A 19,422-nucleotide genomic window follows, 5' to 3' on the forward strand; every position below is an offset into this window, starting at 1 on the left:
TCCATGAAATCTTTGCTGACTACTTCATTTGCCACTGACTTCCCCCTTCACTGAGCAAATACCACATTTCTTCAAGTGCTTGTCACACAATTTAGCCATTAATTACATTCTGTCTTGTTCACTACAGAGATGCCTTTTATCTCAGGCTGATACAGTCTTGGATATGGAAATCAATGCCATGTTGGTTTGTTGGAAGGTGAGAAAACCTTCCTTTAGAAAAAAAGGAAATTAAGCTCATCTCCTCTTTTTTGTTGCAGTTCCTTTTCATGAACAAGGAATGGTTCAAATGACTGTGAAAGACTACAGGAGGTAGGTGACAGAGTCACTGTTATTTCACTGCAGGATTTTACAGCCACGTCTTTCATAAATGAAGTGGAAGTGAGGACGTCTCTTTATAATGCCATGGATCTTGGGATCTTGTCACTGGTTTAGCCACAGTGCCTAAACCATTTGTACCAGCCTCGAGAGAGATAGAGGTTCTTTAATTGTCATAAAGGAGTGTGCAGATTAACTCAGCAAATGCTGGCTTGGGGGGAGTTTAATTAAAGCATCCACGTAAATGGTATTCTACTAAAATTCAGCTATTCATGAGGACCTGTGCATAAAGTAGTTACATTCATTATTTTCATATTGTCCGTTATTATCACGCTGTTTGCTGGACAAGAATGCCTACAGTTTCCAATGTCAGGAGTTTAATTAAAGCATCTGTGTAAATGGTATTCTACTAAAATTCAGCTATTCATGAGGACCTGTTCATAAAGTAGTTACATCTGTGTTTCCATATTGTCCATTATTATCACCATATTTGCTGGCCAAGAATGCCTACGGTTTCCACTGTTAGGTAGAAAGCATTTTGAGTGTCCCTAATATGAGGAGAGAGACTAGGTCCCAAAGGGGTCTCAACAGCAGCAGGAACATCACCTGGCAACTTAGTAGAACTGCAAGTTTCCAAGCCTCACCCCACTCACATCACATCAGAAAATCTGGACGTAGGGATCAGAAATCTGTGTTTTTGCAAGCCCTTCAAATATTCTGAGGCCCACTCTAGTATAAGAACCACCGGAACAGACAGTGTGCTTTTGGGGCTTGGGAACTCTGCTTCCCACGCTCTAGTCACTCTTGCCTTCTCCGGATAATTCGAACTTGTCGAAAACCGAACGTTCAACACTGTATCCCTCTACCTCCTACCGATTCACACCTAAAATGCTACTTTGGCATAGTTTTTCCCTCTTAGAAGATTAGATGTTTTTGCTACTCACAGAATCATAGAGGCGTGGGGACCACAGAAATCTCTCAGGCAACTCGTTTTGTTGAAGAGGAAAATGACAAGTTAAGGTCAGTGACTCACCCGTGCTCCTACAGCTTGATTGGAATTGTGACTGTACGTGGACTCTCCTGGATCCAAGGTCAGGGCAGTTTCTGGGTAGCTCTGCTGAACATTATAAAATAAAGTGTGAATCTCAAACACAGAGTGAAACAAAAATTATGGCAAACCTAATGCAAACGGAGGGGAGGCAGTAAGTGAAAGGTATCTTCTTCCCGCCTTCCAAGGCTCTCAGCCAGCTCAGTCATCTGCTAAAACAGAATCTTTATTATTGAGAAACGTGCATTTTCTCAGCCTTAATACAGAGAAGCAATTAAACAAAGAAGAGGCGGGGCCCAGCTCTTCTTACCAAATGTGGACCAGGCTAAGGCAAATTCAGGAGCCCATGTAAAATAACTTGGTCTCCTTGGGAGAATTGATATCAACATTGTATTCTTTGATAAATTCCAATTTTGTGCCCACTTGCTGTTATATTTGATGAGGCTAGATATGTTATGGTATATCTGAGCCATATAAAAGTGAACTATATTATAACAGGGTTCCATTCTGTTTGGAAACCCTTTCAGATGACTTGCATTGCAGGCCTATTTGCAGAGAGAGATGCTCGTGGTTTTTTTTGCCTTTGCCATAAGAAAGGAGCTTGTTAGTGTTGCATATGGATGACCACAGGAGACAGCACTTAGAGAGTGGTAACCGTGCAGTATGAAACCCTCCACCACTACGAGAATTCATGCAGAGTTGCTTCAGTGGTTGCTTGCTCTACCTCTTTCATCACAGAATTTTAACTTTTTCCTGAAAGTTGGTGCCTAGCAAAGCTGTATTCCTGAAAGATTCCCCAATGATTTGCCATCTGTCCAAAGTGAGACATTCTGTCACCTTTATAATGAGTACTTGTGGGCACCTAACACTTAAATTCCTACACCTTCTGTAACACAACGCTCTTGAAGAGAGGAGCAGTTCCTCTGCTGCACACTCACTCTTCTTCAAAGGTGCGGCCATTACGAGATTATTAGAAATAAAGAGGAAATGCAAATGTTTGCTCTGGAAGGGAAAGAGTCACAGTGACCTCCCAGGGCACTATCTAAATCAACACGTCTCATCGTTGGTATTCCCCCCCCCTCCCCCGACTGCAGATCTCTGCATCAGTGTTTAGAAACTCCCACTCTCTCCAGAGGGACCAGTTTCAACTCTGGCCATTCTGCTGCAAGTATACCACAAAGGTACGTGATTTCCAGGCACTTTTCATCCAGAAAAATCATTCTCTTCAACGATGGATTTCATGAAATTACAAATAGGCACTTGAGAAATACTTGTTGAATGGATGGATGAGAGAATGAATAAAGGATTTCAGAACCCCAACTTGCAAGAACGATGTAAAAGATTCAGTGAAGGTGGACTAAATATCTGTCAATGGGGAAATGGCCAGTTAAACTATTGGCCCACCCACTTTATGGAATTCTATACAGTGATAAAAGGAATAGGCAGAGATAACTATACTAACTTGCAATGATCTTTAAGTCATATTTTAAGAGGAAAAAAATCAAGATGCAGAAAGATACATAGAATGTGTTACTGCTTATAAAGCCAACAAGTGAAAACTATAAAGCATATATGTAACTACATAAAAAAAAAAATGTCTGGAAGGATACACATAAATTCAGTAGGAAGGCAGTCAGGATTTGCAGGGGTAATGGCCAAGGGGAGAGAGACCCTTATGTAGGACATTACAATTTTTAACAAAGTGAGTGTATTTTATGTCTTTCTTACCTGATTAAATATAGATTTAAAAAAGTAAATAATATTGAAAGTATTTTTAATGACAAATCAATCAATAATTATATTCTTGGCCGTGAGAATGTGAGCCATTAGAAAGCAGGACTATATTATTTTTGTTCTTTTTTGTGCCATAGGTGCCTACCAGAGAGCCTAGAACATGACAGACGTTCAATAAATATTTGTGTAAATGGGTAGTCAGTGAGGGGGAAGTGAGCTGGTATATATAAATATAATTTCCACATAACTGCAGGGTATCATTTTAAGTGCCAGCACTGAATAAAACAAGTTGAAAAAAGTACTTCTTGTTTCTCAGCCAAGTCCAAAAAAATACAGAACATATTTTAACCTCACCTAGGGACTTAAAGTCATTATTTGTGAACATTAGTCCTGTAGTCTCCATTTAGTGATATCCTCAACAAATCTGCGTGACTGGGGACGCCCCAGACTGATACTCTTTTTAAATATTCTTTTTTTTAGTCTACTGTTTTCAGGGTTGATTTTTTTTTCTTCTGTTTCATATTGCCATCAACTACCATTTTTTGTGGTTATCACTTCACTGCCTCTGGTTTTTGTCCCACAATCTCCCTGCCATATCTAATTTAACACCTGCCTGTTGTGAAATGGAAAACCTGTTAAGTAAACTCATTTTAAAGTACAGACAAGCAGTCCCTGAGCGGGGGTGAAGGACTGTCCTTTTAGGACGTATATATGAGTTCTAGGAAATGCACCATCTGTTTGTCTATTCAGATTCCTCCTTTACTCAATTTCTGGAAGATTGGGTGGGTGAGGTGACTAGGGAAAAAAATGGCTTTTGGTTAAGTGAACTGTTACTGGATAAAGATATTCATATTTTTACTGCAGCATTCCTGAATGGCTGGAATTTTGGGAAAAAGATCCAGTGGAGATTCTCTTGGATCTGGGGTTTGGTGCTGACGAGCCAGACATCTACACACGAATCCCAGCCAGATTCCTGGGTTGTGACTCAGCAGCCAGAGGAATCAACATCCGTGTTTTCCTCGAAGCTCAAAAGCAGCGAATGGACATTGAGAACCCTGACTCGTACAGTAAGTGAGGACCGCGTGGCGTCAGAACCTCAGCAATGGCAATGAACAGTCAGATGAGCCACAGTATTAGGAGGGATGGGCCAGGAGATCTGTACAATAGCAATCAACCCCAATATCTCAGTGGCTTCAAACAGAAACCAGTTTATGTCGTGATCACTCTCCATGCCCACTGCAGATTGGTGTATATTTTGGGAGGAAGAAAGATCTGTTCCATGATGTTTTCCTTATCCATGGACTTGGCTCAACTATCTGGAACATCACTGGTTGTAATGACAGAGAAAAGGTGGAAATAGAGAACGATACTTGGGTCTTAAAGCCTCCTGCTCAGAACTTACACGTATCAAGTGTGCTCACTTCATTGTCCAAAATAAATCATGTGGCCACACTTAACTCCAAAGGGGTGACAATGTGCAGTCGTACCGCATGCCCAGAAGGAAGACGATACTGGTGAACAGCACTGATACATTACCATAGCCACATACCCAGAGGTCAGAGCAACCAGGATCTGGCTCATGAGTCACTAAGTGACACCTTAATTTTCTCATCTGTGAGGCTGAGAACACTGCTTATTTCCACCCCAAGCTGTAATTGGTAGTTATAAATCTGTCATATCTTCAGATTTGTGGATTAACTGTGCTTAAATCTTATAGTTATCATGCATGCTGCAATTTTTCTCCAACTGATGGTCAATGGAATACTTTTCTCTAGGACACTACTGAGGATATTCTTGGAGTATGTGTACTGTGCTCAAATAATTTGAGAGAAAGATGGCTTACAGTTAAGCAGGTTTATTTACTGCAGGATTTGTTTAATATGCTGAGGTGCACTCTCAGTCTTCTAGAGGGGATGCAGTGCAGCGTTTTCAAAATCATTTCAGTACAGAACCTCTCTTAGAGGAGCATCAAAGAACATCTCCTCCGTGGAATAGAGTTTGCAGAATTCTGGACTGCGGAACATGCCAAAATTCTGTTAAATAAATTCTTCTAAATAAATAAATTCCCTGAAAGGAAAGTCAAGTGAGATGAAGTGTTTCTCTCAAACAAATATCAGGAACAGAGGTTTTACTTAGATTTTTCATTTCAGTTTCTGTTTCCCCTGCTTTCATATGGGTGAAATGGGTCTCAGAAATCTCAGCAATGACATTTTTTAAAAAGAGTATGCAAAACTGAAGGTGTTGCAATGTAATGTTTCTTTACCTTTAGAAGAAATTAATACCGTTCTTTGTGGGCTCCTCCTCCAAGCCCCACAGAGATGCAAAATCTTTGATCAGTTATTTATTTGGGGAGAATAATAACACTTACCAATATTTGAGGAGTGATTGAGCAGATCTGTGAAGTAAACATTTCACAGATGAAATTGACACATGGATTATAGGGAAACCAGGAGTTGGCCCCTGATCCAGTGACTGCTGGCCCCCTCTAATTTCCACCACTTAGACCTGTGCTAATAGAGCACGGTAACTATTCTGACTCAACACTTACAGTACACTTTCAACTCGAGGAAACTGAGAAAGTCAAATGTAAAAGAAGCAATAGTAAAATTAGTTGGTTGTCCCATAGACAGTGGAAAAGTATGTCTCCTTCAAAGTCAGTACAAAACGTTCCAACTTGAAGGGATGAGAATCAGTTGGTTCATTGTTCAGTGTGCCTCAAAGCAAAACAAACAGACAAAACCCCCCATCCAACACTTCACACTATTATGTTCTCTGAATTGCCTGAACCAATTAAACTGATAGGTTTTATGTTAGTCTAAGTATAAAAATCTGCTATAGAAAGGATACTAAGACAATCGTAAAAGTGGAATTACGATTCAATCATGCTCTTGAGCTTACAACTAAATTTAAGGGGGAAGCGTAATCAGAATATTTCTGAAAACATCTGGAACCCAAGAGTTCCTCTAGGTCTTGACAGAATATCACAGTCCTCCATAAGACACCCATCACATTTTTTTGGAGTAGAATTATGAATGGTTAATATCTTCCACTTTCAGGTGAAGAAAACAGGTAGGCATAATGATTTGCTCATGGAGGAGTCTGTAGCATTGCTACAGATGGTGCAAACAACAGAACAGAGGACAGCATCCTTCCACACCAATGGGCCTTTGGCCGTTGATGAGCTAGCTATGCAACCCTTCATGCTATCACTGGGGTTGAGAGAAGGCTGTGTAATAAAAACAAAATGTTCTGTTTCCATTACTGTGGTTATACTGTCTGGAGATACCAAAAATATTTTTTCAAAGTGGCAGTGCATCCCCAAAATAGCTCTTGCTACATTAGATCTCTCCCACATACTAATTAAGCCAATTCTTGCATATTGCCCGAATGAGTGAGGCCAGGTGGTTCAGAAAGACTTACAAGTTGAGGAGCTGGTTTGTTTGGAAAGGTAAATGGGTTTTCACATTAATGACTATCACCTCTTGGAAGACTGAAGACAATACATTCCCTTCCTGAGTTGTGCACATTTATTTTAACTGATATGTATGTAGCATTGTGTTTTTCACAACAGATGTGAGAGATATGTAAGACTGGTATTATTATCTCATTCTCCAGATGAAGAAACGGGCCATTTACTATGTGCCAGGCACAAAATTAAGCACCATGAATCTCTCAATGCATTTACTTTGTGGTCACACTTTCAGTGACTGGTTGACCTGGGATTTGGATCCAGGCCTTCTGATTCCATATGTCGTGATCTTTCCACACTCTCAGGTGAAGGGTATAGATGGATATGATGGAGGTGATGATGAGGACGATGACTGCCTCAAGCTATGGAAGAATGGAAGAATCTCCAAGCTCACTTCATATGAAAGAGCTGGGTTCACTCTTCGACATTTACTTTAACACATGACATTAATCTCAAGATTCAGCCTTGCCTATAGTTTTTATAGATTAACACATAAAGACTATATGAATCTATATAGTCATGCATATTCAACTAAATATAAAAGGCATTCTCTTTCCCTATAATACAGTGATACCTTGTTATGTAGGGGGATCTCCTCCATGATAATCAATGGCACACACTAAGGAAAACTTGAGTTTCAGAAACTTAAAGTCCTTCCCATCTTGAAAATCACATGAGTTAACAAATCTCTTCAGTTTTTACCACATGAATGCAGTTTCGTTGAAACTAAAAATTGTGTGTTGCTTGTATTGTTCAGGCTGTTTCTAACAGCTGGAAATATTGGATCATGTGGCCAGTGCTTTCTCATCTTTGCTGAATGATGTCAACATCCTGCAGAACAAAGCTAAAGAGGAAGATGAAGGGAAAAGCGTGCAAAGAACCTCAGTGAGTGAAGCCAAAGAGCATCGAAGAAGAATGGGTGAACTTTTTTAGGATAGGTTCAAAGCAGAACGCTAGAAGGGATTATAGCCTGGGAGCACCACAGTCACTGAAGATGAGAAACAAATTTTCCATCGTCTCTGCAGAAGCAGGGTGTGGAGCAGAGTTGCCATGACAAACAAACACGACCAGAGTCATTTGTCTCTTTCAGCAGAGCACTGGTCTCTTCAGGCCTGTGATGACTTGACACCTTGTGATCCTCCCCAAGCTCTTCTGAGCAAGCAGTGTCCTCACTCATCCATGCTGGCCAAGCAGGCTCCTCCTTCCTATGTGTCTGAGGGGTTAGTCAAGGACAGAACTCAAAAGGAGAACTCACTTCAGACTAACAAACTCAAGAGCTTGTCTTGTCTTGCAGGCAAAGCAACAGACTCCTTCGAAATGGAAGAGGTCAGTGTACTCAACTTCTAAGGGAAGTATCTCCCACCAAGGCATCTTTTGCCTTCCACCCCTCATTTAACCCCTTCATCTTTCAGCCCTTCAGCATTACATCTTATTCCAAACTTCTGTTTAATCTAGGACATTTAAGGTCATTCTAGTTACTTCAGTCAGAACTAAACTAGTATGAAGCCAGCCTTTGCTTTCTCCCATTTCTTTTCCTTTTTTTGCTCACAACTGAATCCACAGGTTATTTTTCACTTTGCTTTTCCTCAACATTTTATTATGCATCTCAGTATACTTTCATCTACTCTCTAACTTTTCATGTTTCACCTTCTTTGAGGGTCAGTTCAACTACTTCCCACTAAGTGAAGCTAGCGCACCACTCTTCCTCTGTATTCTCGTAGCCTTGGCATGGAGAGCTTGTTACAGTAAAGATTGTGTGTGTGTGTTGATTACACCTCCCCCGCTGACTTTCAGCTCCTTGATTAGGTTTTATCCTCAAGGGAATATGTCTTGGGAATATTTCCCTTGCAACACCTAATGCAGGGCCTTGGACAAAAAAAGTAGGGACTTGGGTTTGATAGCATTTTATTTGCCTGCTTGCTTTGGGATTTAGTGATACTCACATAGCTTGACCTCCATTTCACACATACTCTTTGCCTCTTCATCCCACCTTCATTCACACGTGCTAATTTTCATTGTCATTTAGATGGCATACCCAACTGTACTTCAAAGTCTTTTTAAAAATATATACACATTTCCACTCATCTCTTTATTCTTTAATTACAGAGAAAGTATAGAAGAGCAAGGCTTTTTCCCCCTTTTCATGTAAATTGTTTAGAAGTCGGGTAGGATATTTATATGCCAGTCCCAAGGTCAGGCCACTCTCTTTCGAGCCCTCTACAGGTGAGACACTCTACATGTGAGCCCACTACATGTGAGACACTCTACACGTGAGCCCACTACATGTGAGGCTCTGGGACACAGACTCTGCCCTCAAGGTAACCACAGTGTAGTGGCAGGGATAAGCACAAAAACCAATAACATGGTAGGGAGAGTGACAGCTATGCTGATAAACTTTCATGTCACTAAAGAGACAAGTTTGGATATCTGGGGAGTAAGAAAAGGGGCTCTTAATCAGCCGGGGGGCTGAGACAATCAAGGAAATCGTAGGATGTTAAAACTTAACAATAACTTGAAAAGAAGTCTAAGAATGCCTATTGGTAGGTCTCCCCATCCCACAAAGAGAGAAAAATTGCCTCAAAATATATAGCTGTTAATGATCCTAACATCTATGTGTATATGTTTTTGTATGCATATGTATTATGTCAAAAATTATTTTAAGAACCTTAAAATATTAATCTGACTTTAAAACAGTAGCATAAAAATGAATAAAAATTATAAATGGAGAAAAAACAGAGCTTTGGTCAAGTGCCGTGATTTGAATACAATCGCAGGTGGCACTAAAAAAGAGTATTTTCGGGGCTTCCCTGGTGGCACAGTGGTTGAGAGTCCGCCTGCCAATGCAGGGGACGCGGGTTCGTGCCCCGGTCCGGGAAGATCCCACGTGCCGCGGAGCAGCTGGGCCCGTGAGCCATGGCCGCTGAGCCTGTGCGTCCGGAGCCTGTTGCTCCGCAATGGGAGAGGCCGCAACAGTGAGAGGCCTGCGTACCACAAAAAAAAAAAAAAAAAAAAGTATTTTCTTTTATTCAATCTTGTAAAAATTATTTAATTACCAAACTAATAGTTAAATTACTATAAAGACTATAAAGACAATCTGCAAGTCATTATTCAGTCTGCTGTCTATTTCCTAGGATCCAAACAGGAAATTCACCCAACTCCAGCCTGTTGACAAGCCTCATTAGACTCCACGGTCCCCTTACTAAGCTTCTTCTGCATCAAACTATACTGACTTAGAGGAGAACAAAGTTCCTTGTATGTCATCTATATGTAAGAGTACAGGGAGAAATAAATATCATCATATTCAACATAAAGAGCTAAGAAAAGAATGTTAGTCCTTGCATGGCAAACTTTCAAATATTCTTATATGGCAATTATTCAAGGAAAAGCAATACGTATTAGTATATATAGGTGTGGTAAGGGAGAACACACTCAGACACCAAAAATAAAAATAAAATAAAAATAAAAACCTCACGTTTTGTGGCACATAGTGGGAACTTGGTAAATATTCATAAACGAGTAAATTAATATTAGAAGTATTTGATAATTTAATCTGTGAGTGGCTTCCGTATAAAAACAAAATATTCTGTTGAACTTTGAAGCCAACTTTCTTTGTGGTGTTTCTTTAATATTTGCCCAGATTTGTGTAAGAGGCTATATGTATATATAAGGCAGAGAGAGCCTTCAAAATGATATTTAAAAACTCACTATTTGAATTTTGTTTTCTTTTTTTTAATAAATTTATTTATTTATGTGTTTATTTTTGGCTGCATTGGGTCTTTGTTGCTGCGTGTGGGCTTTCTCTAATTGTAGCGAGCGGGGGCTGCTCTTCATTGTGGGCGCGGGCTTCTCATTGTGGTGGCTTCTCTTGTTGCAGAGCACGGGCTCTAGGCGCAGGGGCCTCAGTAGTTGTGGCGCACGGGCTTAGTTGCTCCGCGGCATGTGGGATCTTCCCAGACGAGATCTCGTTAAGTTCTTAACCACTGCACCACCAGGGAAGTCCCGAACTTTGTTTTCTTAAAAATGTATATTTAAAATATTAAATCTTCATCACACAGACTGGGAGAAAAATATTTCTTTCACTCAATACCAATGTATGAGTAAATGAAACTTGGGTAGGTTGTAGCTTAAACAGGAGCTAATGCCAGATTTAATAGTCATTTTTTAATGGCAAATTTAAAAATATAAGAAATGAAAACTATGTGTGAAATTGGCAGATTTTCATGGCAGTTAAAACATAAACCAATGTACTTAAATATCTACCTATCAGAATTTCAACTCTGATTGGCCAAATTCTGCCTCCAGATCACTCTATGATGTTTTCCCTAAAGTCCTACTAAAGGCTGAATATGGTAATATTTGGCTCACTTCTCAAAATTATGATTCCAGCCAAGTTGTACATAGATTTTTAATGCAAAAATCAACATTTTTGTGTTTAATTTTACTGAGTTAAACTGAGTCTGTTCCTTTCTTTTTTTAATTCCCAAATATATTATGAGAATTTAATACTTATGAAACTTCTGTAACTGTAGACTCTCTTTAGGATGCTTCTTTGTATCTACAATATAACATCTTTAACCTTCCCTCTGGCTTACATACAAGGACCCTGCTCTGTGGAACTCCTATGTAAGAATGTTACCCATAGTATTAAACAATGCCAGTCAGCATCTTGTTTAGGTGAGAAATGTTTCAAATGTTATAATTATTTCTTTTTTTTTTTAATAACTTGGGCCCAGGTGGAATAACCCAGGAATACACCTGGTTTCCATTTTACATTATTGGGAATTTTTTGTTTTTCTTTTCTTTAATAGATGAATAGGTACTTTACATTGCACTAAGTGGATTTTTCTCCAGGATAACAGTCACAGAGAAAAAATTTACTTATTATACTGAAAAATTTATATGGTGCACACTGGTTTGAGTTACAAAACCAGTAAAAATGTTAAGAAGTATGTCTAATCAATTACAAGTATAAAGTACCTTCTGTGAAAAAAGAGATGAAGGATTAAAAAGAGGGAATAAATATTTCTTCTTACATTGCTGAGCTATATCCTCATAGTCCTCTGTTTATTCCTGGGTTAAAGGTAATTTTTGGCCGTATGTACCACAATGCTTAAAATGTTTTCATCCTTTGATTCAGCCTTCAATATTCAGACATGAATCCCAAATAAATAATATGACATGTAGAAATAGATTTATGTACAAAGATACTCATCTCAGCATCATTTCTATTTGCAAAATTTAGAAAACTTTCCAACATTAGGAGAATCATTAAGTAAATTAATGTACCTTCAAAATATGGCCTATTGTGCATTCATTGAAGATGGTGTTTTCAAAGAAATTTTATGATATGGGGAAAAAAGGTCCCTCCAAATTTTGAGATGAAAATTTGACTACGTTACTATATCCAGAATTAATGTATTAAAAGAAAACCTGCAAAGACATGCTCCAAAATAATAACAGTAACCATTTTCCTACCTTCTTTAACTTTTTATATTTATCAAGTTTCTATAGAAAGCTGTTATTATTTTTAAAGAAATAATTATTATTTTGTTTTAACAATTTTATTCTCATTAATAGGGTAATATTAATTCCTTAAAAGAATTTTTGAAATAAATTCTACTCTCTCAATTTGAAAATCAAATTTTCTTTGAGCTTTCTAAGCTTTATATAGCAACTGAGTTATGAAATTTCCTGAATTGCTCTCCACAAATTTACCAAGTTGTAAATAAATCCCTTAGAGAGCTAAAATTAAATATGGGAAATAACTTGCTTGCTCCAAATATAGTTAAAGCTCTTTAGGAACAAAAGAAATATTTCTAGGTTATTAGTAATAATATTATTTAAGTTTAGTTCAAATGCCACATTTTCCAGGCAGGGCCTCTATTCCTTCCATCCAGAAGTGATCTTTCCCTTTCCCTCTTCTTAACTCCCTTAGTTCTTTGAATCTTTGTTATGAGTGCCTTGTACATACCACCTGCCTGCCACAGACTGTTAGCTCTCTGAGTTCAGAAATCATGTTTAATCCTCTTGGCAGTAGCCAGTAGGTATTCATTATATGTTGATTAAATAAATGAAGTGAATTTATTATGAAAGCATTTCTAATGAGACTGATGCACTTTGGTGTCTCAGGTCCAGAGCTTTGAAGAAGAGGCTGGTAATCCTCTCGACATGACCTCAGGAACTGTAGGTAAGAATTCATCAAGGTGTACAATTTCATCAATGGTCTTTCACAAAGAAAATGTCAATAGCTAGTGCTCAATTTTCTTAATATGTAGAACTTAAATTATCTTCAAGAGATGCTATACCTACTATTACTACTACTTCGACCTACTATTATTAAACACCTGCTAGCAGTGCATATGTACATGTAAATTTCAAAATACTTACTACAGAAATGTCCAGTATCCCTGGGGCTAATGTAGTATGTGTTATTGTCTAACAAAAACTCTATATGGGGCTTCCCTGGTGGCGCAGTGGTTGAGAGTCCGCCTGCCGATGCAGGGGACACGGGTTCGTGCCCCCGGTCCGGGAAGATCCCACATGCTGCAGAGCGGCTGGGCCTGTGAGCCACGGCCGCTGAGCCTGCGCGTCCGGAGCCTGTGCTCCGCAACGGGAGAGGCCACAACAGTGAGAGGCCCGCGTACCGCCAAAAAAAAAAAAAAACTCTATATGGCCCAAATAGGCTAACGAAATGGATTTTACACAGACCTGGGACTAACTGAGTGAATACTTTCTTACTCCTACTGCCAACTGCTTGCTGTTTCACAAGTCATATTTTACTGGACCTCAGTTTTTCCGTCTGTAATAAAGAGATAAGTACAGATAATTTTTAAGTTCTCTGCTGGCACTTATAGTCTACATTAAGTGATTCTATGACCATCATATTAATCTCACAGTGGAAACAAGTTGCTTAGATGTAACATTCCAAATCATCTCTTAGACTGGTGTTGTATTACCCTAGAAAACAGAGAAGGAAGTCTTTCTCCACTGCTGGTTCTTAGGCTGCCATTCAGCCATCATTGTGATTCAGCATTTCCACGATGCTATAAAAGAGCTAGAAGTAGACAGGGGTTAGTGAAGCAAAGTAAAGCAGATGAAGCTCGCGTGCTTCCTAGAAGAAAATATGCAAATTTAAAATTTAATTTAGTGTGGTGTCAAACACATTTTTTTCATTACAAAGTGTATGTACGGGCCTCATTTTGCTAAACGCTGTTTAGAAATTATGCATTAGTAATTATAGGGTCCTGCTGATTACATAAATTGTTATCCTGCTCTTCGAAGTAATTACCACTAACCTGCACTGAGGTTTATAAGACAAAAATAAGCATCTGTTTTCCATCTAATTGAACGCTTCTCAGTGAAGCTGGAGGTCCCCTTGCCAATAGGAATTGCCTTCCTTGACATTCAATTAAGAGGTCTGCTGATACCATGTAAGTCTCCCCAGTCATTCCAAAAAATGATTTGGGAAGTTAGGCAAAAGCACTAATTTACATTTAATCTCAAATTCATAGAACAAATTAAGATGGGTGAAGGTTGGCCTAATGGAGAAAATCTGAATTATAGTAAAGCAAATGCGATTTTATTACTTTCAAAAACAGTGTTGTTAACCCAAGAAAAAATAGGACTGAGAAAAAATAAGTAAAACTAGTTTGATTAATAGGGAAAGGGAAAATTATTACTTTGATTGATATATATGAATGGATTACATATATATGAATTATATATGTACATATTAAATATATGCACATATGAATGAATGAATGTTTACACAAAGTTCAAAAGATGACTTTACTCAAAAGATGAAAGCACATGGACTGTTTGGCCAATAGGATGTGGCAGAAATGATGTTGTGCCACTTTCAAGCTTATCCTTTAACCCACCTGGCTGCTTCCTGTTTCTTGAGATACCTGCTCTTGGAACATTCCTTCTGGGAACCTAGCCCTAGCTCATTCTGTGTGAAAAGTGCAACATGTGGGTATGCCACATGTGATCACTCTGGTGGGACAGCCTTGAATGAGCTCACCTGTGAATAAACCATCTTAGTTACCCAGTTCGGTCAAACTTTCAAATGACTCCAGCCCAGAGGCCATCAGACTGCAACTGCCTGAGAGAATCCAAGCGACAACCACATAGCTAAGCCGAATCAATCCACAGAACCATGGAAGTAATAATGAATTGTAGTTTTAAGCCACATATATACATACAAATAGATGAAGGCATGTGATGAACACTTCAAACACCTCTAAAACTTGAAGATATTCTAAAGACTATTTCATCTACTCAAGCACAATACTCTGAATATTAGCAGAAAAAGTGTATTTAAGCATTTCCCTAAGTGAATTTGAGCAAAATTTCTTCTTATGAAAGATGGGGACCCAAGGCCACAAATGTACCATCCTCCCTTTATCACTGAAAAATTATCACTGGAATGACGAGGGAATATAAATATAAGAAGGAAACATATAACAATTCTCATCTCACTGAAAATATTCATTTCTGAGGATTCCAAATGATTCTTTGTAGTCATTCTTTTATTGGTGGGCATTTTTGGAATAGCCTCTAATTGTGAACTGCTAGATACTGTGGTAATTTTTCTGTGTTTGCTGATATTACAGTGACAGGAAAGGTATGCCTTGACTAATCTGAGAGTTAACTTAGATTCATTTGGAAATTATGACCATAACTCATTAGTATAGTTCTACAGTGCACTTACAATGCTAAAGGAAGCTCTTCAGACTAATGATAGACAGTGAACTGTGATGTTTATACCATACATAAATGTAATACATATGACATTTTCAGCATGGAGGAAGGGGAGGTTGGTAAATGGATCAATATAGCTCAAAGTTTTTACATCTTATGTGAAATGGTACAATATTAAAGTACACCACGAGGGACTTCCCTGGTGGCACAGTGGTTAAAAATCCACCTGCCAATGCAGGGGACACAGGTTCGATCCCTGGTCCAGGAAGATCCCACATGTGCGGAGCGACTAAGCCCGTGAGCCACAACTACTGAGCTTGCGCTCTAGAGCCCGCGAGCCACAACTACTAGCATGCATGCCACAACTACTGAAGCCCGCGCACCTAGAGCCTGTGCTCCACAACAAGAGAAGCCCCTGCTCACCGCAACTAGAAAAAGCCCATGTGCAGCAACGAAGACCCAATGCAGCCAAAAAATAAAAATAAATAAATAAAATTTAATAAAAGAAAATAAAGTACACTGTGAAATTTTGAGGATTTAAAGCAACCATTAACAAATCAATAGATAGCTAGTGGGAAGCAGCTGCATAGCACAGGGAGATCAGCTCAGTGCTTTGTGACCACCTAGAGAGGTGGGATAGGGAGGGTGGGAGGGACATGCAAGAGGGAGGAGATATGGGGATATATGTATATGTATAGCTGGTTCACTTTGTTATAAAGCAGAAACTAACACACAATTGTAAAGCAATTATACTCTAATAAAGATGTTAAAAAAAAAAAATGGGCAGAAGACCTAAGTAGACATTTCTCCAAAGAAGACATACAGATGGCCAAGAGGCACATGAAAAGCTGCTCAACATCATTAATTAGTAGAGAAATGCAAATCAAAACTACAATGAGGTATCACCTCACACCAATTAGGATGGGCATCATTAGAAAATCTACAAACAACAAATGCTGGAGAGGAAGTGGAGAAAAGGGAACCCTCTTGCACTGTTGGTGGGAATGTAAATTGATACAGCCACTATGGAGAACAGTATGGAGGTTCCTTAAAAAACTGAAAATAGAATTACATATGATCCAATAATCCCACTACTGGGCATATATCCAGAGAAAACCATAATTCAAAAAGACACATGCACCCCAGTGTTCACTGCAGCGCTGTTTACAATAGCCAGGTCATGGAAGCAACCTCAATGCCCATCGACAGACAAATGGATAAAGAAGATGTGGTACATATATACAATGGAATATTACTCAGCCATAAAAAGGAATGAAACTGGGTCATTTGTAGAGATGTGGATGGATCTAGAGACTGTCATACTGAGTGAAGTAAGTCAGAAAGAGAAAAATAAAAATCAGATATTAATGCATATATGTGGAATCTAGAAAAATAGTACAGATGAACCAGTTTGCAAGGTAGGAATAGATACATAGATGTAGAGAACAAACGTATGGACACCAAGGGGGGAAAGCAGGGTGGGGGTGGGGTGGGATGACTTGGGAGATAGGGATTGACATGTATACACTGATGTGTATAAAATAGATAACTAATAAGAACCTGCTGTATAAAAAAAAAGTTTTAAAAAATCACAGAGGTATAGCAAAAAGCTGATAGAAAAATTAAATTATAATTTAAAAAAGTACAATGAAGGCAGTAAGTGACAGATTGAATACTGCAGAAAAATAACTGAATTTAAAAAGTAGGAGACATGTGTGAGAAATTATTTAAGAATCAAGTAGAAAAATGAAATGGATATAATAAACCAAATGTCAAGGAAGACAGATCCAAGGAGTATATTACATAGTCCTAACAGGTGGTTAGAGTTGGACTCTTCCCGTCTTAGTTTTGACTGAGGTTCTAAAAAAGATATCAGATACAAAGTCAACATGTGACAAATCCGTATATGCAACTTTTCTAAGGAAATTGTAGGACTCAGTTCCACAACTCTTGAGCTCATTGTGTGTTTAAAGAGGGGACAAGTTGCAGAGAGAAAGAAAAGACTGGTGAAGATATTTAATTGGGGAAAAGTAATGCCCTGTTGTGTGCCTTTCTACCATTTGGAGGAGGACTGGGGATGCTACTCTGAGACCCAAGCAGTAAGGCGCATTTAAAGGAGACCACTCACAGAGCAATTTCATTATATTTAACAAGGACAGTCACAGTGTAACCGGTACTTCACATGTTCTGGGTACTTCATATGCATTACACCTTTTAATCCTCAAAATAAACCATTGAGTTAGGCACTATTATTATTTCTAATTATTAGATGAAGAAACTGAAGCACAGAGAGGTTAAGTAACTTCCCATGGCCTCACAGATAGTAGAAAGTGGTTCCAGGTTTCAAATTCAGGTCATCTAGCACCAGAGTCTGTACTCTTAAATACTACACCATACAACTTTGAAATGACTCCTCTGCAGTTGGAAGACATGTGGTTGGTGAATGAGAAAAATAATGCAGGCTGTGAAATGGATTGTGACTCCAGGCTGAGAACTGCTCAAGGACAAGTCAAGAGGGCAAGGGAAGAGTTGACCACTGTATTTCATCAATTATAAGATGAACAGTTTTTCCTTGAAATCAAGATACATCTTACAATTGATGGCAGGTCATAATTTAATTGGCAGAGGGCTTTTTCCTTTTTTAGTGGTACATAAATAATAGAAATCTTTAAATTAATGGTATCTAATACCAATTGATGGCAATGGGCATAAAGAAAAGGGAATGCCACCTGACCAAACTACAGACTCTGCATTGAATCATATTTACACAGCTATAACAATGTGAACGCTGTTGATTGGTTTTCAGCTTCGAGAATCAACAAATAGGCAAACACAGAGACTTAATTCTGGTCACATAAACATTTTGAAGGTAGAATTATAGCTGTTGGGAAGTGGTAGATGAAACGTTGGAAGAAAGGTGGAGGAAAGAACAGGGACTTTCATCCAAGAAGAAAACAGATAGCACCCAACCTGGGCGACTGAGAAGTAGTTTCCATAAACGTATGAACAAGCTTAAACCCAGCAATGAATGGTGCCAAATCCTAGGTTTGGAAATATTAGGGAGAAATTACTACTCTTAGGACTGCAGGGGCAGGGGAAGGAGTAGTGGCTGAAACCGGGGGGGGGTGAACAGCTGTACGGAAAGCTGTGGCATATTGTAGAGTGAGGCAGCCAAGCTGTGGATGACCCAGCAAGGAGGCAGGTGGGAAAATAAATACTCCAAACTCCCTCTCTCGCTATCCTCCAATCTCCAATGGCCAAACCCAAGATGATGCCAGAGATCAAGGAAGCTCGTTGATATGGTCAATAAGGGACACAAAGAGTAGAGAAGAAAGGAGACTAGATCTGGAGGAGCAAACAGAAAACATTCAGTACAGTACACTAATGTCTTTACCTTAAATAGAAGGTTGGCAAGATAATGATTAAAGCTGATAGACTGCGAAAGTGAGAAATGTTCAGATAGATGATAGATAATGATAGATAGATAGATGATAGAAATACAAGGACAAAGGGAGTACAGTAGCAGTGTAAATTAGCTAAATCTTACCTTTGATAAATAAATAAATATTGCAACAAAAATAGTTTTTATTAAGTCTAGGTACATGAAGGAAATGAGAAACCTAAATATCACAGTAAAATGTATGAGATAAAATGATAAGGTGGGGAAAGGGGTAATCCACAAATTTCCAGACAGAAAAGTACAGATTACTTACAAGTGAAAACGTTCCAACATGTCATTAGGAACACTAAATGGCAGATGGGAGTAAACTGATGTACACATAATTTAGAAGTGGGAAAATGTGAACCAATGATTTTATACCCCTTCATATTTTTTCTATATGCAAGGGCAGCTTAAAGTCATTCTCAAAGGAAGATTCATGAAGTATTCCCTTCACTACCCTTCTAGGACAATGTCCTGACTGATTAAGATGTTACTCAAAATAACATAGTCCTGGGAATTCCCTGGCAGTCCAGTGGTAGGACTCCAAGCTGTCACTGCCTAGGTTCAACCCCTGGTCAGGGAACTAAGATCCTGCAAGGAAAAAAAAAAATAAAGTACTCTAGGGGCTTCCCTGGTGGCGCAGTGGTTGAGAGTCCGCCTGCCGATGCAGGGGACACGGGTTCGTGCCCCGATCCGGGAAGATCCCACATG

At 38.9% G+C, this 19,422-nt stretch overlaps 1 protein-coding gene across 1 annotated transcript in view; it reads left to right on the plus strand.

The window, feature by feature from the left end:
* Window positions 1-19,422, plus strand: part of ITPRID1 (ITPR interacting domain containing 1) — a gene marked incomplete at its 3' end in the record, with an annotated part of 69,473 nt that overhangs the window by 13,917 nt on the left and 36,134 nt on the right. Inside the window, 8 exon segments of the mRNA XM_082846832.1 lie at window positions 258-309; window positions 2,458-2,544; window positions 3,962-4,164; window positions 7,324-7,331; window positions 7,335-7,493; window positions 7,495-7,611; window positions 7,614-7,898; window positions 12,702-12,753. Coding sequence (XP_082702958.1) covers window positions 258-309; window positions 2,458-2,544; window positions 3,962-4,164; window positions 7,324-7,331; window positions 7,335-7,493; window positions 7,495-7,611; window positions 7,614-7,898; window positions 12,702-12,753 — 963 coding nt within the window.

Source organism: Leucopleurus acutus (assembly GCF_964270905.1).
Source record: "Leucopleurus acutus genome assembly, chromosome: 9".
Taxonomy (NCBI): Eukaryota; Metazoa; Chordata; class Mammalia; order Artiodactyla; family Delphinidae; genus Leucopleurus; species Leucopleurus acutus.